We start from the raw sequence: 27,703 nt of genomic DNA on the forward strand, positions 1-27,703 counted from the left end.
GGGCGCCCTCCTCCGGCGCTGAGCGCCCGCGCCCCGGAGGGATGGGGCGAGCGGCCGCGGCCGCCTAAGATGCCGGCCATGCGGGGGCTCCTGGCGCCGCAGAACACCTTTCTGGACACCATCGCCACGCGCTTCGACGGCACGCGTGAGTCCGACCCTCTTCCCACTAGCTCCCTGACAAGCGGTCCCGGTCAGGGCTCCCGCCCGTTCTGCACCAAGAACATCTCGGCCTGGCGCCCGCCTGTTCTCACCCCTTACTGCCCCGCTTGAAGCTGGGACCACCAGCTCCTTCCAGGCGCTGTTTCCCTGAAGGGTTCAGGGTCAACACTGCTCCAGGTGGGGTCAAACCGCCAGAGGAGGAGTGCCGAGGCTTGTGGCCCGGGGTGCTCCGTTCGCGGGGGCGCGAAACCGGCCGTAGTCAATCTCACCCATCCCATCCTTGCGTCTGGCGCTGTCCCAATTATTACCTTGGACTGGCGTGGGGGAGGGGAGCAATGCTCAGGAAAGAGGTTTGCAAATGCATATCAAGTAGGCGGGACTCGGAGAAGAGACCACTGTTTGTCCGAACCCACCTCATCGCCTAAACCCACCAGCCTTGGGGAGTTCGTCTAGCCCCTAGGAAATGTTTCGAGACTCCCACCAGGACTTGCGGGTGGGGGTTGGAGAATGCGTCCTGAGCTTCTGGATCCTGGGATACTGAGCACAGAAAAAGTCGTGAAAGCCTCTTCCGTCCTTCTCCTCCTCCCTCACACTCAGCCCCAGTGGAGCTTCCCAGCTCTGTGCCTATTGTCCTCCATGGTCACGGGCTCCTGATTGAGAGGGGAGCCAATTACTGAGCCCCCATACACACACATGCAGGCTCATCCATCTCCTTTGCCTATGCTTGGCTCCTGCAGCCGGCTGATTCAGTGTCCCTTACTCCCCAATACATTCCTGGCTCCCAGCACCCGTGTTCAGCCACCAGCCTTACACCCCCATTCTTGATGGCACTCACTAATTCCTGAGCCAGGTCAGGCAGCTGGGGCTCAAACAGAGAGGGCAGGATGAATGGTGGCCTGAGCTGCTTTCCAGTCCAGGTGGGTCCCTGTGGGAGGAGCCAGACAGCCAACCTGGCTACCTGGCGGGTGGGTGAGCCTGGCAGAGATAAGGGTGGGGCTGAGGCTGGCCTAAAGCTGGTAGTTTAGTCCTCCTTTGGGCATCCCCACCCCACCCCTTACCCCAAGCTGCTCAGGACACACTCCGGAGGGCACATTGCCCACCCAGGCTGCCTTTACCAACCTCAGTGTTCATGCATGATGACTGGCAAATGCACTCCTGCTCACGCTGCTAGGAGCCAGCCCTTGCAGGGCATCGGCAGGATCCCTGGGCTTTGTAACACACACCCCCATGAGTTGGCAAGCATTTGGGAAAGGAGGGGTGGTAGGGCCTCCCTCCCTTACCTCAAACCTCCTCTGAGAGGTGCTCTCTTACAGACAGTAACTTTGTGCTGGGCAATGCCCAGGTAGCGGGGGTCTTCCCCGTGGTCTACTGCTCGGATGGCTTCTGCGACCTCACTGGTTTCTCCCGGGCTGAGGTCATGCAGCGAGGCTGTGCCTGCTCCTTCCTCTACGGGCCGGACACCAGTGAGCTCGTCCGCCAGCAAATCCGAAAGGCCCTGGAGGAGCACAAGGAGTTCAAGGCTGAGCTGATCCTGTATCGGAAGAGCGGTGAGAGGCCACCTGGTCAACCCGCCTCACTTGTGCAGCCTCCCAGCCGGGCACCCACCCCATCCACTGTCCGTGCCTACTTTATATTCCCATCTTCTCTGTCTCCCCAGCTCTTCCCGTCTTCAATACACCCATCCACCATCTACCCCTCTTCCCTCACCCACCTCTTGTTTCCAAACCCCCCTCTCTCGCATCTTCACTCAGCCTCAGCCTCTACAAAATTTCCAGTCTTGGGTTTCCAACCCTAACAGAACAGACCCCCTGCCCTCCCCCGTCTCAGCAAGACAGATCTATGAACACACATGCTAGCAGTCATTTCTGCTTCCTTGCCTTCCCCAACCCTTATTCCATCAAGCCCTGTCACATGAAGAATTGGGCTATCACTCCCTTCCCAGGAAGTCCTAGGGTTCTGCTTGGGACTTGGCCAGGGGTGCCAGTGGAGAAGGGCCTTGGGCAGGGCAGGGAATGGGAGGTGGGCTGAGTCTGTCTTTGGTCTCAGGGCTCCCGTTCTGGTGTCTCCTGGATGTGATACCCATAAAGAATGAGAAAGGGGAGGTGGCCCTCTTCCTGGTCTCTCACAAGGACATCAGTGAAACCAAGAACCGAGGGGGCCGTGACAGCTGGAAGGAGACAGGTGGGTGCCATTAATTTAGTTGCTGTGGCTGGGGTGTAGGGTAGCTCGGGTCTGTGAGGGACCTTGGCACCCAGCCTGGGCTCAGCGTTTCCTGGGTCCTCCCCCCACCCTTGTACTCACTGACCCCCACTCTGGCTGGCTGAGGGGTTTATGCTGCTCTCATCTTTACATGCCCAAGTATGGAAACATTTTTCCCAAATAGACTGGTTGAGACAAAGCTGAAGTTTTTAAAAGTCAGTTTTACTAAGAAACCAAAAGCAGGCAAACTCCACTAGTGCCTGTAAAGTGCCACCTTCTAGCTCATTAGTGAGGCTGAGCACAGACCCACTGCCTCAAGGCCCAGAGGCCTGGTGCCTTTTCCTAACAGTAAACCTAATGGGGAAGCCCTGCCCAAAGCCTGTTTTAAGTTACTGGGGTCTTTCTCCTCTTATATCCTCTAAGGGTTGGGGCAGGACTTTGGGCAGGTCACAGAATTGTCATCAAAAGCTGCTCCAAGGCCTCTTTGCTACTTGGAGGTACTGGGGATACTCACCATTCCCGCTCCCCCATCCCCTGCCCTGGGTCTCCCTCTCTGCTATGTAAGTCTTCAGTATCGCTCTCTGGCTCCTGTGCTAGATCCAGGGCTCTTGCCCTGAGCCCCTGCACCTCTGCCCGATGGCCTTCCGCTGGCTCTGCCCTCTGTGAATGCACTCACAACTATGAACCACCTCCCCACTCCTTCTCCCAATGGAGATAAGCCTTTCCCTATGGAGACGCTCTCCTGCCCGACCTTGGTCTGAACCTCCTTCTCTTGGAAGCAGGCCCTGGGAGAAGTGTCTGTAAGCCTCCATGGGAATGCCCAGCACTGGGGTTGGCAAGTGTCCATGAGAAATAAGGAATGCCTGAGCCCCCAGTTCTGAGCAGACTGACTAGTCAGTCAGCCAGACCAATCGACGGACAAGCAACTGGTGTCCAGCACCAAAGACCCTGTGCTGCGGTGTGTGGCTGCTCCTCCCATTTTCCTCATTGGTTCCTCTTTTGCAGGTGGTGGCCGGCGCCGATATGGACGGGCAGGAGCCAAAGGCTTCAATGCCAACCGGCGGCGGAGCCGAGCTGTGCTCTACCACCTGTCTGGACACCTGCAGAAGCAGCCGAAGGGCAAGCACAAGCTCAATAAGGTGGGTTAAACACTGGCGAGAGAGGGGTAGGAGAGGGGCAAGCTGAGGAGATGGGGGAGAGGAACTGGACCAGTCACAGTGAGAAGTGTCCAGGGCATCAGCTGGGTCCAGCCAAGGCCCCTCCAGCACTTTGGGGGCTAGGCACTGAGGGAAGGGTGCCAGGGAGGGGAGTCTTGGCCTTGGAGTCAGATGGGCATTGGTTCAATCCTGACTCCTCCCCTAAGCAGCTATGCAACCTCAGCTAAGTCAGCTGACCTCCCAGGTCCTCAGTTTTCTCATCTATAAAATTGGGGCTCCAATGCCTACATCAGAGGTTGCTGTGAGAATGCAGGGAGAGAGAAGAGGCGCATGCCTGTTCCAGACACTATCCAAACTCAGCCTGTGCCAATCTCCTTCCCTCCCTGCCTGGACCTGCCCTGCCTCACCCAGGGGGTATTTGGGGAGAAGCCAAACCTACCCGAGTACAAAGTAGCTGCCATCCGGAAGTCACCCTTTATCCTGCTACACTGCGGGGCACTGCGAGCCACCTGGGATGGCTTCATCCTGCTCGCCACCCTGTATGTGGCCGTCACTGTGCCCTACAGTGTGTGCGTGAGCACAGCCCGGGAGCCCAGTGCCGCCCGCGGGCCCCCCAGCGTCTGCGACCTGGCCGTGGAGGTCCTCTTCATCCTTGGTAAGCGCGCTCTTCACCCTCTCGCCCCTCAGACCCAGTGTCGTGCCTGGCATGCCCTCCCCAGGGCCCCCGCCTGTCTGTGACCTGTGAGCTCTGAAATCAGACCTAGTTTCAACTGTGTCTCTGCCACTAAAGTGTTATGTGACCCTGAGCCAGTAACACAGGACTCCAAGCCTTAGTTTCTCTCTCCATAAAATAGGCATAACAATGTCTGCCTTTTTGAGCTGCTGTAAGAACTAAATCAGAGGTGTATGTAAAGGACCTGGGACAGTGTCAAGTGCTGACAAGGTGTCCAGTAAAGGGCGCCCCCCCCAACCGCATGCTGACTCCCACCACAATTCCCCACAGACATCGTACTGAATTTCCGTACCACATTCGTGTCCAAGTCGGGGCAGGTGGTGTTTGCCCCAAAGTCCATTTGCCTCCATTATGTCACCACCTGGTTCCTGCTGGATGTCATTGCGGCTCTGCCCTTCGACCTGCTACACGCCTTCAAGGTCAATGTGGTCAGTGTGGCTGGACTGGGTAGGTGGGCTTTGGGGTGGGACAGGAGGGACCCGCCCAGGGGTGACCACCCTCCTTCCCTGCCCCCTCTCAGTACTTTGGGGCCCACCTGCTGAAGACTGTGCGGCTGCTGCGCCTGCTGCGCCTGCTCCCACGGCTGGACCGGTACTCACAGTACAGCGCCGTGGTGCTGACCCTGCTCATGGCTGTGTTCGCCCTTCTTGCCCACTGGGTGGCCTGCATCTGGTTCTACATTGGCCAGCGGGAGATCGAGAGCAGTGAATCCGAGCTGCCTGAGATTGGTACTGAAGGCTCTGTGTGTGTGTGTGTGTGTGTGTGTGTGTGTTAGAGGAAAGTGTCTACTCAAGTGTGTGTGTGTCAGAGAAATGTGAGTGCAAGCATGTGTCTGTCAGGGGCATGTTTTTGTGCTGATACGAAGTGTCAAGAATACGTGTTCAAGTGTGCGTATATGTGTGCTAAAACATATGTGCCAGAGGAACATGTACAAGGAGGCACGTGTTTATTAGAGCAACGTGAGTGCAAGCAGCTGTGTGTTTGTGAGAGGAATGTGGGGGCTGGTGTATGTGTGTGTCAGAGAGAATGCGTGCAGGTATCAGTGTGACAGAGGCACCACCACACAGCAGGCCTGTGCTCCTGGGCCTTGCAGAGTCTGGTGAGCTGCCTGGAGGTGCCCCAGCTCCCCATCAGATCATGCCCTGAGACGAGCTGCTCCCCACCCTCTCCTTCACCCATCTTGGCCTTCTGGTGGCCAAACCTTTGTCACATTCCTTAAGCCCCTACCCGTCCAGAAACCCCACCCCTCTCAGCGAAGGGCCCTGCAGTGTTCCTCTGATGCCCTGTGCTTCCCACCACCTTGGCTTCCAGGCCCCTGCCACATTCTTGTTCCTTCTCTCACCTCCAGTCCGCATCTCATTCAGCTACTTCTCAGCTCTTTCTCAGCCCCAAATCTGCCTTTTCTATGCACCCCCCACCCCACTCTGTCTTCGCTCTCCTTGATTTCACCTTCATTTTCACAGCTGCCTCCCTCGGCTCACCTCCCACTCACGTCTTAACTCCTGCCAGGAGGACTTCCACCCCCACCTCTCCACCAAAAATGTCACCCAGAAGGTCACAGTGACCTTCTGGGGCCAAACCCTCATCCTCCTTGAAGTCCCTGTAGCTGTTGACCCCGCTAACCCTGTTCTACCTCTTTGCAGGCCAGCCCTCAGTGGGGCCTCCTCATCCAACCCCTGAGCCCCTCTGTCCTCCCTCCTCAGCTTGTTCTCCCTTGGTGATTCCACTGGTGCCAGTATGAACATCCTTTCTCTCTGTAACTCCAAAACTCATTTCCGGCCATTTCTAACCCCTGAAAACCAGCGGGTCCAAAATTGAACTCACTTTCTTTGCCCCAAATCCCCCAGCCTTTTGTAAGCTTCACAGTAACTGGCTTTATCACTCGTCAGAGAGAGAAAGTCAGAGAGGAGAGGCCAGCTGCTCAGACAGCCGCTGCTCGTGGACTGCCTGCTCCTTGTGGGACACCAGGCATCCAGGGTCAGCCTTAGAAACCCAAGCTGATCAGCCGAGGCTCCTGCAAGCCCTCCAAGCTCCCAGGAGATTGGGTGTGCCCCAGGACCCACTAGGAGATTTGCCCTGAGCGCTTGAGTTGATGAGCACCAGAACCAGGATACTCCTTGGCAGTGTTGGGCACTTGGCGTCTGCCTTTCCCAGGGACAGTCCGAGGTCAGGCTGCTCTGGGGTCAGACATCCACTCAGTGAGCACTGAGTCAGAGGGCCTCAGATGGACAGTGGTGCAACAAAGCAACAGAGTGGATGGAGACACCGAAGTCCCCAGGTCAGCCCCTCTGCCACAGCGCAACCTAGCCATCCTCCACATCATCATCTCCCCCTTCTTTCACCAGGGAAACTGCCCCCCACCACCACCATATACACTTGTTGGAGTCAAACCCGTCCTTCCCGAGGCTGAGTCCCCTGCTGGCCCAGCTCTGTGGGGTGGTGCCTTCTCACGGCTTCCGTGCCTTGGTTCCCCTCCTCCACTGGCAGTGATGTGGACACAGAATTCTTTCCTCAGAGTCCTATTAGCCTGGGGGAGATGAATTTTCGAAAGACTTTGCTAAATACTGAGAGTGGTAAATTCAGAGCATCTCTAAGTACGAAAACTAGCAGCCTCCAGAGCCCCCAACACCCCGCCCACACGGGGGTTCCAGGAGCTGCTGATGCCCCACAGTCACGACTGAGGAGAGGCTACTGTGCCACCCTCCCTCGTCCTCCTCCCCTGGGCAGTTGGCTTCATCCTCAGAACCAGTAACCAGTTGTTGAGTTGACTCATGGCGAGCAACCCCATGTGTGTCACAGTAGAACTGTGCTCCACAAGGTTTTCAGTGGTTGATTTGTGGGAAGTAGATTGCCAGGTCTTTGTTCTGAGGCATCTGTGGGTGGACTCATACCTCCAACCTTTTGGTTAGCAGCTGAGCACGTTAACTGTTAGCACCACCCAAGGACTCCCTCAGAGGCCCAACTAAAGCATGCAGGTGACAGGTTTTGCACACTCCATTGCATTCTCTCAGCATATCTCGAGTAACTGGAAAGCAAAGTCTCACCTTGGTTCAGGCCTTAGCACATTCCCCTAAGTTCCTTAGCCTGGAATTTGATGCCCCCAATGTGAACCCCACATTGTAGCCAAACTGAGCTGGTTGCCTGTACTTGTCTTAAAATCTTGACCTCCGGATTTGGCTCATGCCTTTCTTCCATGAGCAATGACCTCTCTCAGTTTCTGCATATCAAAACCCTACTCATGCTTTGAGGCCAGTCACAAATGTCACCTCTTCCAGGAAGCCTTCCAGCCCTATCTCCTAGCACTTTGCTTTGAGCCCCTCATGTGGCAGTTGTAATGTGTGCCCCTCTGAGATGTCCTGGCATACAGTGTTGCTGAATGGATGGATGGGTGAGAGGAGAGGTGTGGGGATCACAGGGATCAGCATGTATAAGGTGTAGGGGAGAGTGCGGGGAGCTTGGGGGTGTGTGGAGGGGTGGGGTTGCCCTGCAGCCGGCGATCCCAAACTACACCCCACACCCCATGCACTATCCCCTGTGGTCTTCATCCTAGATCAACCAGTCTGCCCTCTCTCCCTTGCTCCGACGGCCCCCAGCTCTGCCAGGACCCTGGGACTTCTGTAGGCCCTGCGAATCCCTATCCTAAACCCTAGAACCCCACAACCTCTGGCTAGGCTCCAAGTGACTTCTGGCAGCCATGGGCTCGTGAGAGACCCCAGTAAGGCCAGGCCAGGCCAGAGAAGGTGGGGTGAGGCCAGTGCTTAGCATGGGGGGATTGGGGCAGTCTTCAGCCACGGCCAGCTGGCCCAGTGTGGCCTGCATCTGCATGATTGCCCAGGGGCCTCAGGTGAGCCCCGTGTGTCCTCATCCCTGTGAGTGTGTGGGGCCTGCCTGCCTGTGGCCTTTGAGGGCATCTTCCCCTGTATGCTTGTGTCCATGCAAGTGTGTATCCACCTCTCCTGTGTGTCAGCGTGCAAGCACCACCTGTGTCTCTCACATGCCCTTCCGTGCAGGTGGCTGTGGCTGTGCTCTGTGACAGTGCTTGCACGGCTGAGTGTTCATGCGTGTCCTTGTATCTGGACTGTAGCAGGGCATGTGTGCAGCATGGAGAGTGTGTAGGAACATGTCCATGGGGTGGGCTTGAGGGCGTGTTATGTGGTTGTTGGGGGGGATGAGGCTGAATGTGTACGTAGGAGGTGCTTTCTGGAGCAAGTGGGCTCAGAAAGAGAGGAAGAGGAGGAGCCTGGGTGGACGGGGCAGAGAAGGATCCTCACCCATCTGACCATGAGGACAGGATTGTGGCTGGGTACAGTGATCCCCCTGAGAGCCAGGCCTGCTACCTGGGATTAGTGCCAGCCATAGGCAAGAGGGGCGCTAGTGGAAGCCGGCTGGGGAGATGGCAACTGTGTCTTGTCGGGACGTGGAGAAGGGGACTGAAGGAAGAGGGAGGTGGACTGGGCTGGCAGAGGAGAAGGGGTCAAGTGGCAGGGAGCCATGGGGAGGTGGATCTGCATCTGCATGTCCCCCACCCCCCAGGCACACTTGCACCCACAGTCCGACAGTGTGGTCCTGCCTACTCAGGCCCTCCCCCTGCCCCTCGCAGGCTGGCTGCAGGAGCTGGCCCGCCGCCTGGAGACCCCCTACTACCTGGTGGGCCGGAGACCGGATGTGGGAAACAGGTCTGTCCAGAGTGACAATTGTAGCAGCGGCAGCAACGAAGCCAACGGGACAGGTCTGGAGCTCCTGGGTGGCCCATCCCTGCGAAGCGCCTACATCACCTCCCTCTACTTTGCACTCAGCAGCCTTACGAGCGTGGGCTTCGGCAACGTGTCCGCCAACACGGACACGGAGAAGATCTTCTCCATCTGCACCATGCTTATCGGGGGTGAGTCCGGGCCCACTCGTGCCCACACGCTGTCCTGTCCTGCCTCTGGTCCCACCTCAGACTTCTGGCCCCTCCCTCCCCATCTGGTCCCGGGACCAGAGGCCCTTCTGCTTTAGGGGATCTGTGGCACACAAGGCCAGATCTGGGTGAGTCACAATTGCCTGCAAGACTCCCCGCCACCCAGCAGCCCATGTGCCCTGTCTAGGAGTGTGCCAGGAGTGGGAGAGGACAGACGTGTCCAGCATGGTGTTGGCCGGGCCAGGCCAGGCCCTGTGGGTGACCCCGTCTCACCACCCTCCCCAGCCCTGATGCACGCTGTGGTGTTTGGGAACGTGACGGCCATCATCCAGCGCATGTACGCCCGCCGCTTTCTGTACCACAGCCGCACCCGTGACCTGCGCGACTACATCCGCATCCATCGCATCCCCAAGCCCCTCAAGCAGCGCATGCTCGAGTACTTCCAGGCCACCTGGGCCGTGAACAATGGCATTGACACCACCGAGGTGCGGCAGTAGCCTCCAGGGCTGGCCCTTCTCACCTTAGCTCCCTCAAGGGTTTGAGACTTGGCCTAATATTGTCTGGAGTGTGGGTGGGGAGTTGAGGGATGCAGACTTTTGACCTCCCTGCTTTAGCTCTCTCCTGGGGGGACACCAGCACAGGACAGAGAGCAGCCGCAAAGGCTGAGGTCCTGCCCCACCCTTGTTAGGTCCGGGGGCTCTGTGCTCACTGAGGTCTAGAGGAAGAAAGTTGGGGTGCTCATGGGAGGCTGAAGTGCTTGAGAGGGAGGCAGAGACAGCCCCCATCGCTAGTTGTACCCTGTGTGGAGCACGATGCTGGCAGGGGTGGCTTCAAGGCCCCTCCCACACCTGCCCTTGCTCCTGAGGCCTGCTGGTGGGAGGGGCCTGGCTGGAGGCTGCCACCCCCAACCCAACCCACCTGCTTACCTGCAGCTGCTGCAGAGCCTCCCAGACGAGCTGCGTGCAGACATCGCCATGCACCTGCACAAGGAGGTCCTGCAGCTGCCCCTGTTTGAGGCAGCCAGCCGCGGCTGCCTGCGGGCACTGTCCCTGGCCCTGCGGCCCGCCTTCTGCACGCCCGGCGAGTACCTCATCCACCAAGGTGACGCTCTCCAGGCCCTCTACTTTGTCTGCTCCGGCTCCATGGAGGTGCTCAAGGGTGGCACTGTGCTCGCCATCCTAGGTTTGTGAGGGTGGGAGAGAGGGCAAGGGGCCCTGGGGGCTGTGAAACATGGCCCCGTCAGAAAGAAACCCAGAGAGGGGATGCATGCAAGGTCACCTGGGGAGAGACAGCCAGGATGAAGCCAGGAGCAGCCCTGGGGTCCTGGGCAAAGCTCAGAGAGGACTCAGTGGCCGCAGGTGGTAACACAAGGAGGTTGTCAAGGACTCATGCGTGTTCCTGGGCCTGAGCAAGTGGAGGTTGGCCTTTTGTCTCTCTGAGGAGCCTGAGGTGATAGGCTATTAAGCCCTTCACTTTGCATCTTTCATGAGTTTGGCTTCTACGCCTAGATACAGTTTATGCCAGGACTCTGAGAAAACTTTGTTCTGACAACTCAAGTGTGCTGGCAATCTTTGAGAAATGATGGAGAACCAAGGACATTCAGAAGGACAGAAAGATCAATTTTGACGATTTCAGACTGGTCAGTCCAAAGACTGTAGAGTGGATTATTCAACAGCTGGTTTTTAGGCGTGGAGACAAAGGAAGCCATGTGGCTGGAAGCTGGCTGGGTTCTCCGAGAGCATCTCTTCACTGATGTCAGGCACCATGTCTCAGAATAGTCACAGTCACTATTCAGTAAAGATGGAGCTACAAGAAAGACCTTGGCCTGTGCCCAGGCATCTCCTCCAGAACGTCCCAGCACCAGGACTTATGCCACTTTTTATCCATCCTGTCCCTGCCCACATGTTCTAGATGAACCATTTCCCCTCTTGACTTGGAGACTTTGGACACCCTGATGAAAGCATGATTCTCCAACCTAACCTGGTTTGCTGTTTGCTGTCACCCTCCCAGGACTCCACCTGCCTCCTTACCAGCAGCACCCAGGTATACCCTGCCTCGTCCTGACAGCTAAGGCTCACCATTCACTCCCCCAGTGTTATTCTGGCCCCTACCTCCATGTATGAACTGGCTCCAACTGAGTGTATGCAGTCAATTGTGAGGGAGAAAGGAAGCAAGATGGAGAGAGGTGGGCTGGGCGATGGTGCAGTGAGGACCTCACCGGGGTTTGGTCACGGAGCCTGGAGGCTGTGGCTGAGGTGCCAACCTGGAGGGCAGTCTTTGGTCCTTGAGACCACAGTGGCACAGGGCTCGATCCTTGATCCTGTCCTGTTTCTCATTTTTATCTCACCTCTTTGAAGAAGACAACACACGCCTATCCTACTTTCAGATGACACAAAGGAGGAGAGAACTTGTTTATCAGATAATCACCCTGAGATCCAGACAGCTCTCAGAAGGAACCAGAAGAATGGGATGAAACCAAAGAAATAAAATCTAACAGGGATGGGTTCTGCACTTAGGTTTGAGCAAAAGTCCACGGACATTTAGAAGAGGCCGTCAAGCTCAGTGTGTGCTGCTGGCAGCGTAATGCAGCCCACGAGAGGGAGCCATCTTTTCTCTTCAGGATAAGGAAATGCTTTCTAGTCCTGTGAACTGTCTGGCAGCGGGTTGAGCTCCTTGTGAGGGAGTGGGTGCTCTGCCTAAGACCAGATCGCAGGCCCATCCTTGTTGGGAGGGACCTATAGGGGACTCTTGTCAGAAGGGAGGACAAGGAAATTAGCTTTTATCAGTCATTGATGTGCCAGCTCACTTAATCCATGCCCCTGGACGGAGACACCCTCTTTCCTTGATTCTAAGACACACATTTTCCCCACAATTTAACATCACTGTGATTGGGAAGTGGATTGTAATTGGTGCCGCTTTACAATCACTGTCAGCCAGGTGGCAGTCTCAGCCCAGTGGTGGGAAGATCCTCCACTGACACCTTCTGGTAAGATCAAGAAGGCATCATGGACCCAATTAAATGGCAGTCGGGGCTCAGGAGGACAAAGTAACTTGGCCAAGACCACCCAGCTCTGACAAGGCATGGTGCCTGGGCTTTCACGGGGCCACGTGAGCCACCACACTCTACCGCTGGTTCAAACACTGTCCTGCACTAGCTGCCCGGATCACCTGTGGGGCTTTAAAAGTCAGATTAGGGGGTCTCCGTGGATATTATGAGGGTTGTAGAGTTGGTTTGTAGGTTGGATTGGGACCTGGGAATCTCATTGTTTTTAACTTCCCCAGGGAATTCTGATCTACAGATTCGAAGACCACCCACTCTCTCAGAGCTAAAATTATGATGCGTTTCAGCACAGTGGCTTTGATCCCGAATTTATTTGGAAGCCCAGCCCACAGCACTTTTCACCCCAAGCCTGTCTGGGAGCCAGTGGGGCAGGGAGCTGCTCTGCTTCTGTCCTGGCTCTAACAGGGCTCCACAGTGGGTCCCTGCTGAAAGGCCCAGTTTGGGGGAAGGAAGCTCACTGGCCTCCAGCTATCCTTCCCTTCCCCTCCCCTCCCTTCTTCTCTTCTCCTCAGTGGTGAGGGTTGGGGGGGGCTGACCTCTGCTTCCTGTCCCCAGGGAAGGGAGATCTGATCGGCTGCGAGCTGCCCCGGCGGGAGCAGGTGGTAAAGGCCAATGCAGACGTGAAGGGGTTGACTTACTGCGTCCTGCAGTGTCTGCAGCTGGCGGGGCTGCATGAGAGCCTTGCACTATACCCCGAGTTTGCCCCGCGCTTCAGCCGTGGCCTCCGAGGGGAGCTCAGCTACAACCTGGGTGCTGGGGGAGGCCCAGCGGAGGTGAGGGCGCTGGGTACGTGCATGGAGAGATGGGGTGGGCAGAGTTTGGGGCTTGTGGGGGCACAGTGTGTGAGGGCATGGCCCTCTGGGAAAGCTCCTGCACATAGGGTGGGGGCTACATTCTCCCTGCCTTTTCATACACTACATCTGTCTTTTAAAGCCCCAGCCATCCTCTGCCCTCCTTAGCCCATCAGAGACAGCCTGGCCCTGTCTTGGAGGAAGGAAGCGGAATCCACTGGTAACAGACAAGCAGCCTCAGAGGCCACAGGGACATAGTGCTGAAGATTGCCTGGCGGCTTCCCCTGCTTCTTCGGGGTGAAACAGGGCTGTTCTGAGAGGCTTTTGAATTTTCCTGGATTATGACACTAATTTCAAACCAGTGTTCAGTACCATTTTCTCCTGGAAAATTCAGTTAGCCTGAGGGACCAAGAAGGGTGGCGTGTCCACATTTGGCTAGAATTTTGAGGGGCAGTGAACATCTCCAGGGCTTGGCAGCTTTGTGGTGACAGCAGAGAAGCAGGCCACCCCTCCTGACTGGGCCTCTTCTTTTGCAGAGTGGCAGATACTGGACATCATCCCTTCTAGGGGATCTGAGAGTGGGGGGATGAGTGGGTGGCAGCGTGGCCATCCATGGGGCTGATTCCCTGTTCCCACTGCCCCCAGGTGGACACCAGCTCCCTGAGTGGCGACAACACCCTTGTGTCCACACTGGAGGAGAAGGAGACAGATGGGGAGCAGGGCCCCGCAGCCTCACCAGCCACAGCTGATGAGCCCTCCAGCCCTCTGCTGTCCCCAGGCTGCACCTCCTCATCCTCGGCTGCCAAGCTGCTATCCCCTAGGCGAGCCGCACCCCGGCCCCGCCTAGGTGGCAGAGGGCGGCCAGGCAGGACAGCCGCATCGCAGGCTGAAGCCGGTCCCTCTGCTCATCTACGGAGCCTAGAGGGGCTGCGGCTGCCTCCCATGCCATGGAATGTGCCCCCGGATCTGAGCCCCAGGTGAGAGGTGGAGATAGTGGGCCAGGCTTGTGGGTGCCCTGTGCCCATCCTCCCAGCTCAAACCTACCCAGCCTGCCTGGTCTAAGCCTGCCTCCTTCAGGAAATCCTTCTTGACTCCTCCACTCTCCCTGCTGCCCCAGCCCCACACCTACCAGGTGCATGGTCACACATTGCACTGTATTCTCTTGCTGCTTCATGTTGCTCAAGCTTGACTCCCCAGCCAAACTGCCAGCTTCTAGGGGAAGGGGCCACGTGTTACCTTTCTCTTGGGGGCCCTGCAGCCTCTGTGTGTGGCCCTGGAGCATCCTGTTGTGTGCAACACCACAGTGGCTGCCTGTCAATTGATTTGTTGTCCTGGTGCCTGGGTCCACAGGGTAGTAGATGGCATTGAGGATGGCTGTGGCTCTGACCAGCCCAAGTTCTCCTTCCGCGTGGGGCAGTCTGGCCCGGAGTGTAGCAGCAGCCCCTCCCCTGGACCAGGTACGGGCCAGGAGGGGCAGGTCGGTAGGCAGCCCGTTGTGCCTGTGAACCTAGATAGAGCGCTGTTGGCTTGTGAGCCGCCAGAGTTAGAGAAACCAGCGGGGTACAAACTGCCCGAAGCCTCTTGTTCTCATCCACCTCTGCTCTGTTTCATGAGTTTGGTGGTTAAGGGCAGGCCCTTGATATCAGACACAGCTGGGTTTGGATCCCTACCCAGCTTGGCTCTTCTGAGCCCCAGTTTCCTGTGTATGAAATGGGTGGTTTGCATGTTAAATAAGATAACCTCGCTAAAACACTGAGCACTATGTCCGGCGCACTGTGGGGAGGGGGCAAGGGGTGGGGGGTGAGGAATAGAGCGCTTGGGAACCAGAGCTGAAATGGTCCCAGGCAGTTGCCTGGGAAGAGGGCAGGTAATGAGTTCCTAGAAATGGCCGTTTCCCTGGCGGACAGAAACATGAGACAGGTACAAAGAGCAGCTTCCTGAGGGTTCAGGGAGCACCGGGCAGTGTGACCAAGGTTGGTGGGAGGTGTTTTCCCTGCCTCTGGGCAAAATTCAGCAGCTTGGGCAAGGCCAGACGCTGCCATGCAGTGTGGTCTGCTCTAACTGGGCAAAGACCTGGGACCTCACACTCTGTTACCAGCCCGGTTGCTAACTCTGTCCCACTGTCCACAGAGAATGGCCTACTCACTGTCCCGCTCGGGCCCAGCGAGACGAGGAGTGCAGACATGCTGGATAAGCTTCAGCAGGCGGTGGGTGTGGAGGCAGGAGAGGGGGAGGGGGCAGGCTCCGCTGTTGGGTGAGGGAGCTGACTGCACTCTGACCTGCCCCCGCCCTCCCCCGCAGGTGATGGAGCTGTCTGAGCAGGTGCTGCAGATGCGAGAGGGCCTGCAGTCACTCCGCCAGGCCATGCAGCTGGTCCTGTCACCCCATGGGGAGGGGCTGTGCCCAGCGAGCACCTCTGGGCTCCTGCAGCCTCTGTGTGTAGACACTGGGGCTTCCTCCTACTGCCTGCAGCCCCCAGCTGGCTCCGTCTTGAGTGGAACCTGGCCCCACCCTCGCCCAGGGCCCCCACCCCTCATGGCACCTTGGCCCTGGGGCCCCCCAGCCTCTCAGAGCTCCCCCTGGCCTCGAGCCTCAGCTTTCTGGACCTCCACATCAGACTCAGAGCCCCCTGGCTCAGGAGAACTCTGCCCCGAACCCAGCACCCCTGCCTCACCTCCCCCATGTGAGGAAGGGGCTAGGACTGGGCCCCCAGAGCCCATGAGCCAGGCCGAGGCTACCAGCACTGGAGAGTCCCCACCAGGGCCAGGGGGCCTAGCCTTGCCCTGGGACCCCCACAGCCTGGAGATGGTGCTCATTGGCTGCCACGGCTCTGGTACGGTCCAGTGGGCTCAGGAAGAAGGCACCGGGGTCTGACTGCAGCCCCAGAACTCAGTGTTGCCAGACATGCTGCCATCTGCTGTCTGCCCAACCTCAGGGTGGAGGAAGGGGCAGCAGCCACCCCCGGACTCCAGGCTGCCCGCTGGTTCAGGGCAGTGATCAGGACCTTCAGCAGAGGGTGGGCTGGAGCCTCAGGGGGCAGGCCCCAGGGCTAGGGATCTGTGGGTCCTACGCCTGGGCTCCTTCTCAGCCTGTTCCCCTGACCTCCTCCCTTACTCTGGGGGCTGGGGGCTGAGGTCTGAGGCCAAGGAGGGGTTCTGCCATCTCCTGCATGTGCCCCTGCCTCCACCTGTCCCCACATTTTTTTTATATTGAAAAAAATAATAATAAAAGAAACTACCTTTGGAACTCAGTGCTTTTTATTTACAAGAAAGAAAAAATAAAGGAAAAGTCTGAAGCTAATTAGCTGGAGACACAGGAGTGGAGGTGGAAATCTCTGGGGAAGAGATAAAGGGCTGTCTGCAGAGGAGGAGGGGGAGGGGTTCTGGCTCTAGGGAAGCTGGAGGGTCCCAGCCTCTGCCTGGCTTCCCAATGGCCAGCCCCACCCTCCCCCAAAGGCTCAAATCCATGGGCTAGCAGTTGGGTCTTCTGCTGCCAACTCTGGGCAGGCTTTTCCAGGAGCCTCAGTTCCCAGCTGAAGGATCTGGAAGGGCAGGGGAAACCAAGGCCAGCTAGGGCCCAGGAGTCTGCCACCATCCCTCACTGCGGTGTGATCTTGGCAGCCTCGGCCCGGATGAGGGCGATGAGGTCCTGGTTGATGAGGAAGACGAATCGTAGGCTGGCGATCTGTGCAAGAAGGCTGACTCAGGACAGATTAGGAGCCTGGGGGCCAGGCCCATTACTGGCTCCCCATACCCTTAGCTTCATCCTGGCCCTTCCAACGTCCTCCCACCCAGCTCACCTCCACCACAGAGTTGTTGCTGAGGCGCCATTTGGAGCCACACAGCACAGGCCGTCCATCAATGTAGATGGGCCGCCGGCCCTCATTGGCAATGAAGAAATCACCATTGTTCTTCAGTTTGATGACACCTGTGAAAGTAGAGGGGAAGAGGGGGGCCGGTCAATGGGGGAAGCCAAAAGAAAGCCAGAAGCCTCCATGTACCAGCTCTGCATCTGGAGCAGCTTCCTGGGGACTGAGCTGGCAGGGACATCCTCACACTGCTTCCCACTGGAGGCAGGAGTGTGGGGAGAGGGGTACCTTGCTTCCGGGAGATCTTCCAGGCTGGACCTTCCAGAGACAGGTCCACGTCAATCTGGTTATCCTTGGTTGCTCTGCCCAGGGTGATCTGGGGAAATACGGCAGGTGAGGGCTGGGACCTGAGGAATGGGGTCATTCCTTCTAGGCCAGGGAAGGGTGAGAAAACAGAGACTAGACACAGAAAGGGCAGTGAAGGAGAAGACTGACAGAAGCAACCGCCGCACCTCTCGGGAACGCATCAGGTACCGCACCATGCGGCCCCGCAGCACTGCCAGCGTCTGGTTGTCGAAATCTGGAGAGCTCATGCCTAGGAGAAAAGCAAGGTCAGGGAAGGGCCCACTCCAAAGGATGGGGTGGGAGGCAGGGACCTACGGCAAGGTCTACTGAGGCACAGGAGTCAGTGGCCTGGGAAATCAGGGTGTACCCAGCTAGGTGACAACAGGGGATCAGGATGGGGTGAAGGGAGGTGAAGACTGACCCCTGGTCCCCTGGCCTTCTCACCTGTGATGCTGTCTACTAGCACCTGCCACTTGTGCAGTTCCTGCTCCAGCTGCCGAATCTCTCGCTTCTGGCGCCGGTCAGCCACCGTCAGCTCTGGGGTGAGGAGGGGTGGTCAGGAAACACTCCAGGGCCACCAGTGCCTTGTACTGGTTCTCTCCACTCCAGCAGGTGCTTCCATCCTCTCACTGGCCCCCCTCCCAGGGCACACTCACCATGTTCCAGGACCTCATCTCGCATGTCCCTGAAGGGCGAGAAGGCAGTCAGACAGGGATGAATTAGAATTAGGCTCCAATTCCAGCTCACCTGCCATCACCATTTGGGTGCTACTTAGCTCATGAGGGTATCCCCCATCCCCTTTGGCCAAGTGACCTGGAAGGCTGTTCCTCTAGCTTCAGCCTAGCCTCCCCTGGACCTGGGGTAGGGACAGACTTAAGGCAAAGGAGCCTAACAGGGCCCCAACAGGAAGAGAGGTAGCTCAGCAGGGGACTAAGCACCAACAGCTACGACTGGAGTCTGAGGCTGAGTCTGGGGCTCGCTCAGTTCCCAGCAGCGTGGTGGAAGCTTTACCCAATGGGAGAGGCTCAGCTCCCCTCCACCCCTGCCTGCAATTCCAGCCACTCACTTGAGCTTACTGTCATCTATCAGGTCCTCTGCATCGGAGAAGTTGAGTACTTGGTCCCCCTTGGGCAGCGGCTGCACTGAACAGAGGACAGGGGAAGGGTCAGCACCGAGTCTCCTACTCAACCCTAAGGTGCTGAGCAGACAACTGAACTAAACGGGCACAAGCAATAAAGACCGAGCACATGTGAACAACTTAGTGCTGAAATTAACAAATGTTAACCTGACACTGTATTGGGCTGCACCCCAATTTGGCACAGAGCACTCCTGGGGTTAGCTGAGCACAGAGGTGATTCTAGAAAGGAAAGGAAATTACAACTGACCTTTTGTATGGTTTTTTAAGGTGCAAAGGGCTCTCAATTCCATACTCTTGAATTAAGTAGGGAAGGCACTATTAGCTCCATTTTACAGATGAGGAAACAGATACAGGAGGCCGGAACTATTTGACTCTAGTTTGTGACAAAGCTAGGATCAAAGTCTTGCCTTCCTGGTTCCACACCCAAAATGCTCCTTCTACCACATCATATGCTCCCCAACATCTCCTGCCACACCCAGCGAGAGGCTGAGAGGCATGTGCCAGTTAAGTCCCACTTAGAAAAGAATGCGACCTTGGGGAGGCTGCTCCACCTTAAGCCAGGGTTTTTCATGGCTCGTTAATGGGTCGTGAAATTAATTTCACTTTTCAAAAGGCGAAATGGAATAGGACAGTTAATATCAGACTCCATGAGATATGTTCAGGATAACTATTGTTTCATGAAAGTCCTTCCGGTTTTTTCTGATCAAAATGTAAAGGGTATTGGGGTCAAAAAAAATCTGAGAACCTGTCTTCAGGCCTGCTGTTCCCAGGACTTTCGTGTCTGCTCTGTAGCAGCCCCACCACCCCCCAGTTAGCACCCATGAAACTCTCCGCTGAGGAATGTGAAAACAGCTGAGGTGTCATTACTGCCTGCCGGGCGCAGGGAGGGGTGCTTCAAAGGAGCCTCAAACGCTGCTCCTTTTCCTCCCCTTCCTGAAGTCAGACTACATGGGGAGACAGCAGGCTTGGGGGACCAACCCCACCAACCCCCCATGGCTGCCTGAAGTTCTACCAATCTAATATTCAACTGACTTGACAGCTAAGCAGTGTATCCTCCCAACTCCTGGAGAACCCTAGCTCTAAATAGCAAAGGAGACGTCAAATCCCCACATAAGTCTCTTGAAGAGAAAAAAATTAAACCTTTAAGTTAAGGCTTTTAGCTAAAAAATAAGTTTACATAAAATAACTTTCAAATTAGGAAGGCACTTCCAAAATGGTGATAAAGGAGCTAGCTGATTGGCTGGGATAGTGGCAAAACTCAACTTTATCCAATCTCTGTTCTCTCTGGGGGAATTCAGTGATACCTGAGCCCCAGGGAACAATCAGGAAGTTTGGGTGCTGCCAGACCGAAGAGGGTTGCTCCTGGGCACTAAATTCGGGGGTCCTTCAGTAGGGAAAACAGGGCTTCCCTCAGGTAAGCAGCTTTGTAACAATTCCCCTGTAAGGATGTTTCTTGATAACCAGAAGCTACAGGGACAGTTTCACAGTCGCTTGCTAGTGGAAGCTGTTATAGAACAGACACTACAGTCCTGTTAGCAAGGCCAAGTGGCAGGGAACAAAAGAGCTGAAATACTACGTAGTGAAAAACTATATAGAAGGCAGCGTGTAATAATGTTCAGAAAGCAAAAGCTGAGTATGCCTGCATTGTGAAAATCTCAGCCTGAATCTCAAACCCAACTAAAGAGTGTTTACTTGTCCCTAGGAGGGCAAGAGTTTTGATGGGGAGGAAAGAAATGAAGCAGAGAGCATGCTGGCCTTGAGGAAAGGGAAAGACAGAGGGACAGGGTGTGAAGTCCCAGTGGTGACTTCTGAATGGCCTGAGGCAGCCTGACAACACTTCCCAGTGGGAGGAGATATGGGACAGAGCAGAGAAACTTAGAAAAAGTGGTAATTATCTCAGGGTGAAAACAAAGGGGAGGGTGAGTGGCAAAGCGGACTTTCACATTTTGCTCATATTTGAATTGTTATTGATAGAGAATATTCTCACGTATTATTTGTATAATGGTAAGATATGGCAAGGAAAAATACCCCAAAACAGAAGCGGTAGACAACTCTACTGTTTAGGTTTTTTGCCCAGGATTCCAGGCAATTTTGGCCCCCCTTACCATGATGCTGAAGACCTCTCCGGCCTTGCTCGCTCCCTCCAGGAGAAGTAGTTTTTGTTGGAAAGTGAGGTCAGCAAGACACTGGGACCACTGAGGGATTTGTTACAGGGCACTTGAGGACAGCCGTGCCCAGATCACTTCATACACACGCACAGATGCACGCACAAACATGCACGCATATACATGCAGACCTGCTTCTGCCAGCTCCTGGGGCCAGTTACCTGTCTGGTCCTCCAGCAAGTAGTACTGCTTCATGAGCTGCCAGTGGGCCTGCAGAGCCTTGGCAGTCCGGGCCAGGTAGAAGGCATCAGGGTGTCTGTGCAGCAGGTCCTGAAAGGTCTCCAAGGTGGGCTGGCTGGTCTGGAGGGCAAGAAATATGCTCTAAGGTGTCTGGGTTTTCTTATTCCTGCCTCTGCCTCCCCCATCCGCCAACCACCAATCCCCACCAGGAGCTGGAAGAGGGGAAACATACAGTCCCTCAGGGAACCAGGCTTGACTCTTCCCAAGAGTCCTGTCCACAAAGGCCCTGCAAATGGATGTGCATCTGAACAGCACACCCCAGTATACTCAGACAATGGGGTCATCACACATGAGTAGCTTCCCAGGTGGTCCAACTCCTCACCCAACCCTCGGCCTTACCGATCCCACTTTGCTCAGCAGCTGTTCCTCAGCCTTGCTAAACAGGGCCTTGCTCTGGATGGCTGCAATGGCTTCTGGGTGCAGCTGCCTCATGGCCTGGCAAGCCAGCCTGGGCAGAGAGAGGCAGAGCGCAGGGCAGGGTTGACGGGAAGGTATCAAGCAATGTGGGGATCCTTACTTCCCCTAAACCTGCAGGCCTTTGAGATCCAGGCCCTCAACAGGAAGAGTCCAAGGCTTAGCATAGCACCTGCAGCCTCACTGCTTTGGCAAGCAAATGAACAGGCAACTCAGGAAACTGAAGCTCCTATGTTCAGCCCAGTGAAGGAGACTCAAAGGTACAGTCCCTGGAGGCCCAGTCCTGGGGCAGATCTCGAGACCAGCTGCTGCTCCCTCCCCAAGACCTTCCTCCTTACTTGACCAAAGCTGCCACCCACCAGCCACTGCCTGCCACCTCCCATTTTCCTGAGCTGAGCCCTGCCCATTTCCTGGTGTATCAGGGCCATGGCTACAGCTTAAGTGGTAGCAGGAACTGTGGAGAAGGACGAGATGGGTGTTAAGCATCCAACCAGACTCTGAAGACATTAAACTAAGTCACTGAGGAGGAAGAAGAGTGTGTATTGTGTGTGTGCTCATGCACATGGATTTATTTGGAACCCTGGCTGCTGGAGCTGGAAGGAGCTTTGGTATTCTTCTCATCCAATTCCCTCATCTTATGGAGGAAGAGACTGTGGGAAGTCAGAGTGGAAAAGCTGGGAGGAGCCCTGCCCAAAGCCACACTGCACACTGTAGGGGAGCCAGGGCTCCTGGTGCTCATTCTGACATTTTCTCCACACTACCTCCTCTGCTTGCAGTCTTTCCTGGTTTCTGGCATCATGCCAGGACTAACAAGGTTGGAAGCAGGAAGGAGCTTCCCTCTGAATCCTGGCAGGTCTCAGAATCATTCCAGAGAATGCAAGGCCCCAGGAGACCTGCCTCCCAGGCCCCTCCCTTGGGCCCTTGTACAATTCTCTCTCCTCCAGGAGCTGAATTCTGGTGTCCCCAGTACCTCCCCAGTGCTGGAGACGGCCCTACTCACTTGGAGATGACAGGATCGTACAGCAGAGCGTACCAGCGCTCCTGGACTTCCCGAAGAGTAAAGCGGCAGCTGAACTTCACACCCAGGTGGACAGATGTCAGGTCGTTGGTCTGCAAGTCCCCAGAGGGTTTGCTCCAGCCTTAGAGCTGAGAAGAACCCTTCCCTTGCCATCCACCAGGCATTCCCAGGCTAGTTTAGGAGCTGGGAACTGGAGGCTGGGGAAAGGGGGTGGTGGGAAGCACTACCTGCAACACAGCATTGATGAGCAGGAGGTCATCTGCAGGCTTCCAGCGGCCCAGATCCTTGGTCACCTGAAGTGGCTGTTTGCTCTTTTTCACACGTTTGGTGAGTCCAGGCGCCGGGGCTGGACTGGGAGGCACAGGAGTGCTGGGGGCCTTGGATACCTAGGCAGAGGATAGGAGCAGAGGGAGTGCAAAGCCAGCATCAGGGCAGCTGGGGCTTCTGGCTGAGAGTCTGATGTAGTCTGTGGCAGCCTCAGCCCCACTCAGCAATAGGAAGCACAAGGAGGAAGCTCAGCCTGCTTCCTTCTAATACCCCTACAAGTTACTTCTACACAGTACTTGACCATATGGGGTCTTGTCTGCTGATGGCACACCCAACCCCAAAGTGGGGGATGGGAGGGGGATACCAGGAAAACACTCTTGTTGCTACAGCGTCTGGGGCTAAAGCAATGCCACCTGGGGGTTATTTTTACACCCAGCAATGCTGGGAACAGACTGCATGCTCCCAGAATAGATACATGCTCCATGCCTCCTACACAGAATGTGATACAGGATGCACTGGCAGGGTGGGGGGTACAGCAAGAAAGGGGGAGTAGGGAGAAATGGGCTCGTAGTTGCAGGCATCTGAGGTTGGGGGTGGGGCAGCTTGGTCCTCTCACAAGCCTCCTCTGTAGAGCTCCTGTCAGCTGGCAAAGGTTCTGGGGAAACATGAATCTGGGGCTATCCCCCAACCCCTGCACCCCCAACTCCTCACCTTCTTCTTCTCACTAGAAGAGGGTTCACTCCCTGAACAGCGGCCAGGTTCCACCCCACTGGCCCCCTTTGCCCGAGTAGAGGACTTGGCCAGGCTGCTCTCCACTAGCTCATCATCAAACTTCTTCCTCTTGATGAACCTGGGGAGGATCCTGCTGAGTGAGTATTCCTTACCCCATCCCAGTACTCACTCAACACTCATACACCCCTTTATGCCAGAGCTAGGCTCAATAGGGCATGGAACTGTCTGCTCCACCTGAGATGCCAGGGTACTGCACCACAAAGACTTCATGTCAAGGCCTAAGATCTCCCCACCTTGCCCTTAGTCTCGCAGGGAGGGATTTGGTAGGGACAAGAAAACCACAAGACTCTGCCAATGCTCAGGCCCCAGACGGGCTCAGTTAGCCATTCCCTACAGAGGAGAAGGCAAGCAGCACCTAATGCCACAGATCTTCTTCCCCTTCCCAGTCCCTGGCCCTCTGAACCTTTACTACCTGGAGGAGCTTCTCCGTTTAGGGATGGTGCCCAAGGCCTGAGAGGAGGCCCGCTTCTGCCCTGCCAGCGACTCTTCATCCTCTGAGCGGCTGGCAGCGCCCGATGCCATCAGGGTTGAATCTAGCAGCCCCTGAGAATCTAGAACAAGAGAAGTCGTGAACTCAGGCCTCCTAAGTACCTAGCAGGCTATAAGCCTCTGCATATGGGGCCCCTCCTCAGCCCCTCTTCCCCTGCCAGCCCTCCTGGCCCCTCCCCTGCCTCCTTGACACTTGAAGTTTTAAGGTGGGAGTTCCTCAGCCATCCAGATCCCATCTGGGCTCAGACCTGGCCCAGACCTTCAACGCTGGGCAGTTCTCCCGGTGCCACGTGTCATGTCGTGCAGCACATGCTGCTCAGGTCAGACCGGTGATGCCAACACACTGGGCTCTGGGCATAACTGCTCCCTCTGCCATCAAAATGCAGCCATGCCAGAGAGCGGAAGCTCAACAACAAATCAGTCAATTGTGGCCTCTGCTGAGAGGTACACGGGTGGTGCTGACCCAGGGGGAGGTGACAATGCCCAGCCAGGACCAAAAGACACATGTGCCAGGCACAGGGTGGAATCAGCAAATGCTTGGCGCCCGAACGTTTGGGGAGCTGGCCTGGCCTCATACTACCTTTGTCCATCCTTTTACAGTCCCAAAGCCACTGGTTCCAAACCACAGGGCCAGGAAGAAGGGTCCCACAGGCTCATCCAAGGATTCTGACCAGGTGAGCGTAGAGGCTGAGAGGCGAGTCTGCAAAGGAGAAATGGGGCTCTCTGAGGCTCAAGTTTCCAGCCTAACTACCTTACACTGGCACAGGCTCCCCAAACCAAAAACCAAACCCACTGCTGTGGAGTCAATTTTGACTCATAGAGACCCTACAGGACAGAGCAGAACTGTCCCCATAGGGTTTCCAAGACTGTAATCTTTATTGTATTTTAGATGAAGTTTTCCAGAACAAATGAGTTTCTCATTAAACAATTAATACACATATTGTTTTGTGACATTGGTTGCCAACCCCACGACATGTCAACACTCTCCCCTTCTCGACCCTGGGTTCCCTGTTATCAGCTTTCCTGTCCCCTCCTGCCTTGTCTTTGCCCCTGGGCTAGTGTGCCCCTTTAGTCTCATTTTGTTTTATGGGCCTGTCTAATCTTTGGCTTAACGGTGAACCTCAGAAGTGACTTTAGTACTGAGTTAAAAGGGAGTCCAGGGGCCATACTCTCAGAGTTTCTCCAGTCTGTGTAAGACCAGTAAATCTGGTCTTTTCTGTGTGTGTGTGGCTGAGTTAGAATTTTGTTCTGCATTTTTCTGCAGCTCTGACTGGGACTCTCTATTGTGATCCCTGTCAGAGCAGTCAGTGTTGTAGCCAGGCACCATCTAGTTGTGCTGATTCAGTCTGGTGGAGGCTTTGGCAGCTGTGATACATTAGTCCTTTGGACTAATCTTTCCTCTGTGTCCCTGGTTTTCTTCATTCTCCCTTGCTGCAGATGGGGTGAGATCAGGCAAGTATCTTAGATGGCCACTCACAAGCTTTTAAGACCCCAGATGCTACTCACCGAAGTAGGATGTGGTACATTTTCTTTATAAACTATGTTATGCCAACTGAGCTAGATGTCCCCCAAGACCATGGTCCCCAGCCCTCAGCCCAGTAATATGGTCCTTTGGGGAGTTTGGATGTGTCTATGGAGCTTCTATGACCTTGACCAAGGCTATAATCTTTACGGAAATAGACTGCTACATCTTTCTCCCATGGAGCAGCTGGCAGGTTCAAACTGCTGACCTTTTGGTTAGCAGCCAAGCACTTTAACCACTTCACTACCAGGGCTCCTCCATAGGCTCCCCAGGGTCCCATAAACTAGGGAAGACACTGGGAAAGGAAAGAGACACAGGCCCTACTATGCCAATATAACCCTTACAAACTACTAGTCTTTTGAATGCCACTGACATCTTTGAGAACATGATAAAAGCTATGGACTCCAGAAAAATGTACAAACACATACTATTTTATGGGGCTCATAGACCCCTCTAATGTTACCCATGGCCCCTAAGTTAAGAGCCTTGACTATAAATTAGCAAGAAACAAGGGATTCTTGGCTCACTTTTTTCTTTTCCTTAGCTGCTCACTCAGTTCAATTGCACCACTTTTCCCCTTCCAGACCAAACTAGGGAGAAGGAAATGAACTGGTTAGAACCCCTCCTGAATATTTGCATTTCTACCCGATATACTGAATCAGAATCTACAGTTTAACAAGACCCCCAGGTGATTCTTACGTATAATAAATTCTGAGAACCACTGTTCTACTAGTGGTTATTGGAATTGGTCCCTAACCTGCAGCATTAGCATTGCCTGGAAACTTATTAGAAATGTAAATTCTCAGCAGAGGTTTGAACGGAACAAACCGGTTGGAAGCCCTGGAAGGAAAGGGAGATAGCACTCCAACAGTCCCATCTCGACTTTCTTTTGTTTTTCCTAATTGCAGCTTGGGCTAAATATTTAGTGGGCGGGACCTTGTGGAAGCTTAAAAAACGCAGTTTTGGAACTGCATGAGTATCACCCGCCCTGGAGGCCCTCACTCCTAATCTCCAGACAAGTCAGGGCTCTGAGGGAGGGGGTGCGGTTCCACTTGCGGGTCTGCCCTGTCTGACCAGGGCGGTTCTTAGCGCAGCTTCTGGTTCTGCCCCCAGGTGCGCTCGTCGCGTAGCTTCAAAGGATAAGGCTAGGAATCTTGACACTGGGAAGAGGGTGATGGGGCCTGTTCCTGAGTGTAGACTGAGGCTAAGTCTGCGTCCATTTCCCTTCCTCGGCCCTCCGCCCCTTGTTCTCCTCCGAGTGCACACCCATGGAGGAGGGTGTCAGCCCAGGTCCGTTCCAGGGGTTCGGAGTAGGGATGGTGATGAAGTCAGCTCTACGACTCAGAAGCAGCGCACCGAGTGAACCCTGATGCCCTCGTAGCCACAGTTTTAGGCCCACTGGTCGGGGGTGACGGGGTAAAGGCCCGCTCAATTCTCATCCCACCTTCGGAATGCAACATTTGCGCATGCGTACCACCTCAGGCCGGCTTCAAGCCCACGACGGTCCACGCATGCGCAGATTTTCGGGGCGCTACTGGGGCGGGGCCCCAAACCTTTGGAGGGGGTCGTCCCCGGAGGCACTCTGAGAAACTTCCTTTCACCCCTTAACTCCGCTCAAAACCCTCAGAGGCGAACCACGAAGTCTTACCATTCCTAGGCTGCCAGGTCCAACAATCTCTCCGCGGCGACGGCAGTAGCCGCAGGGCCAAAGCCGGCTTCCGTGAGCTACATCTACTTCCGGGTCTACGAATTAGGCGCTAGACAATCTCTTCCGGTTAGTTCCGCGTGAAGGAGGAGTACCCATGGTAGTGAGAGTGTCACCATTTTGCTAATAGCCTAAAAGTAAAGGCTTTCCCAGTTTGGACAGCATGTAGGGAAATGTCAAGGGTTATAGGCTCCAGAGAGGCAGTTCGGCCTCGGAGAAAGGGAAAGGAAAGACCTCAGGTGGAGTGGGCTGAAGGGAGAGGCCGAGCAGGCGAGCGATGGAAAGGCGGGGCGAGCTGAGGCGATGGTGGGCGGTGGGGCGCTACCGAGGGCGGGGCGGAGCCTTAGACTCAGTTTCGGATTCCGAATTCGCTGTTTGTATAGGAGTCTTGTGAGTTCCCGAGGACAAATTATGCATTTTTAAAATTCTACCAGCGGTTTTAGAGAAATCTTTCTGTGTCAGGCGCTGTGCTAGGCATAAGACAGGGAGATAATGTTAAGCTTGTTCTAGCTGGGAAGATGCGACATACAGAAGGGGCAGGGAGGTTGCTGCTTAAGGAGCAGATGGAGGGTCGCATTTCTAAAAGTAGAGAACCTGGGAGATGGAAGGAGCTGGTGCCCAGCTGATCCCATCGGCCCGACCTAGACTGCTGCGGGGGGCGGGGGGTATGTTTTGGGCGCCGGGAGGTAAGAGGAAGAACCAATGAACACCTTTAGAGGAGAGTGCTCCGGCGGGAACCTTGGGATGGGAAAACGAGCCTATGAGAAAGATTGGGAGACTAGAACAGTGAGGCTGCCCTG

At 55.6% G+C, this 27,703-nt stretch overlaps 2 protein-coding genes across 5 annotated transcripts; one reads left to right on the forward strand and one right to left on the reverse strand.

Annotated features, from left to right (window-relative positions):
• Positions 1-69: 69 nt before the first annotated feature.
• KCNH3 (potassium voltage-gated channel subfamily H member 3) lies at positions 70-15,874 on the forward strand. The gene is made up of 15 exons (XM_004388297.2): positions 70-145; positions 1,473-1,706; positions 2,206-2,340; positions 3,364-3,497; positions 3,927-4,170; positions 4,519-4,676; positions 4,769-4,976; positions 8,849-9,130; positions 9,434-9,633; positions 10,081-10,330; positions 12,765-12,982; positions 13,646-13,977; positions 14,351-14,457; positions 15,131-15,207; positions 15,302-15,874. Exons 1-15 carry the CDS (start codon positions 70-72, stop codon positions 15,872-15,874), a joined length of 3,228 nt encoding a protein of 1,075 aa, XP_004388354.1.
• Positions 15,875-16,061: 187 nt separating this feature from the next.
• Positions 16,062-27,147, reverse strand: MCRS1 (microspherule protein 1). Of its 4 annotated transcripts, none has more exons than XM_023742384.1 (16): positions 26,847-27,147; positions 25,726-25,788; positions 24,257-24,376; positions 23,600-23,738; positions 23,107-23,245; positions 22,356-22,514; positions 22,111-22,220; positions 21,036-21,144; positions 20,618-20,756; positions 18,220-18,295; positions 17,810-17,838; positions 17,598-17,690; positions 17,321-17,403; positions 17,097-17,184; positions 16,800-16,927; positions 16,062-16,697 (listed from the first exon to the last, which is right to left on the reverse strand). In XM_023742384.1, the coding sequence occupies exons 3-16, from the start codon at positions 24,264-24,266 to the stop codon at positions 16,458-16,460; spliced, it is 1,542 nt and encodes a 513-aa protein (XP_023598152.1). In that variant the 5' UTR covers positions 24,267-24,376; positions 25,726-25,788; positions 26,847-27,147; the 3' UTR covers positions 16,062-16,457. The 4 variants fall into 4 exon arrangements, with proteins under 4 accessions (XP_023598152.1, XP_023598153.1, XP_023598154.1 ...); XM_023742386.1 differs by having other exon boundaries at positions 16,232-16,684; XM_004388298.3 differs by lacking the exon at positions 25,726-25,788 and having other exon boundaries at positions 16,232-16,684.
• Between the last annotated feature and the right edge of the window lie 556 nt (positions 27,148-27,703).

The sequence above is a fragment of the Trichechus manatus genome, unplaced genomic scaffold, assembly GCF_000243295.1.
Source record: "Trichechus manatus latirostris isolate Lorelei unplaced genomic scaffold, TriManLat1.0 scaffold00209, whole genome shotgun sequence".
NCBI classification, from domain to species: Eukaryota; Metazoa; Chordata; class Mammalia; order Sirenia; family Trichechidae; genus Trichechus; species Trichechus manatus.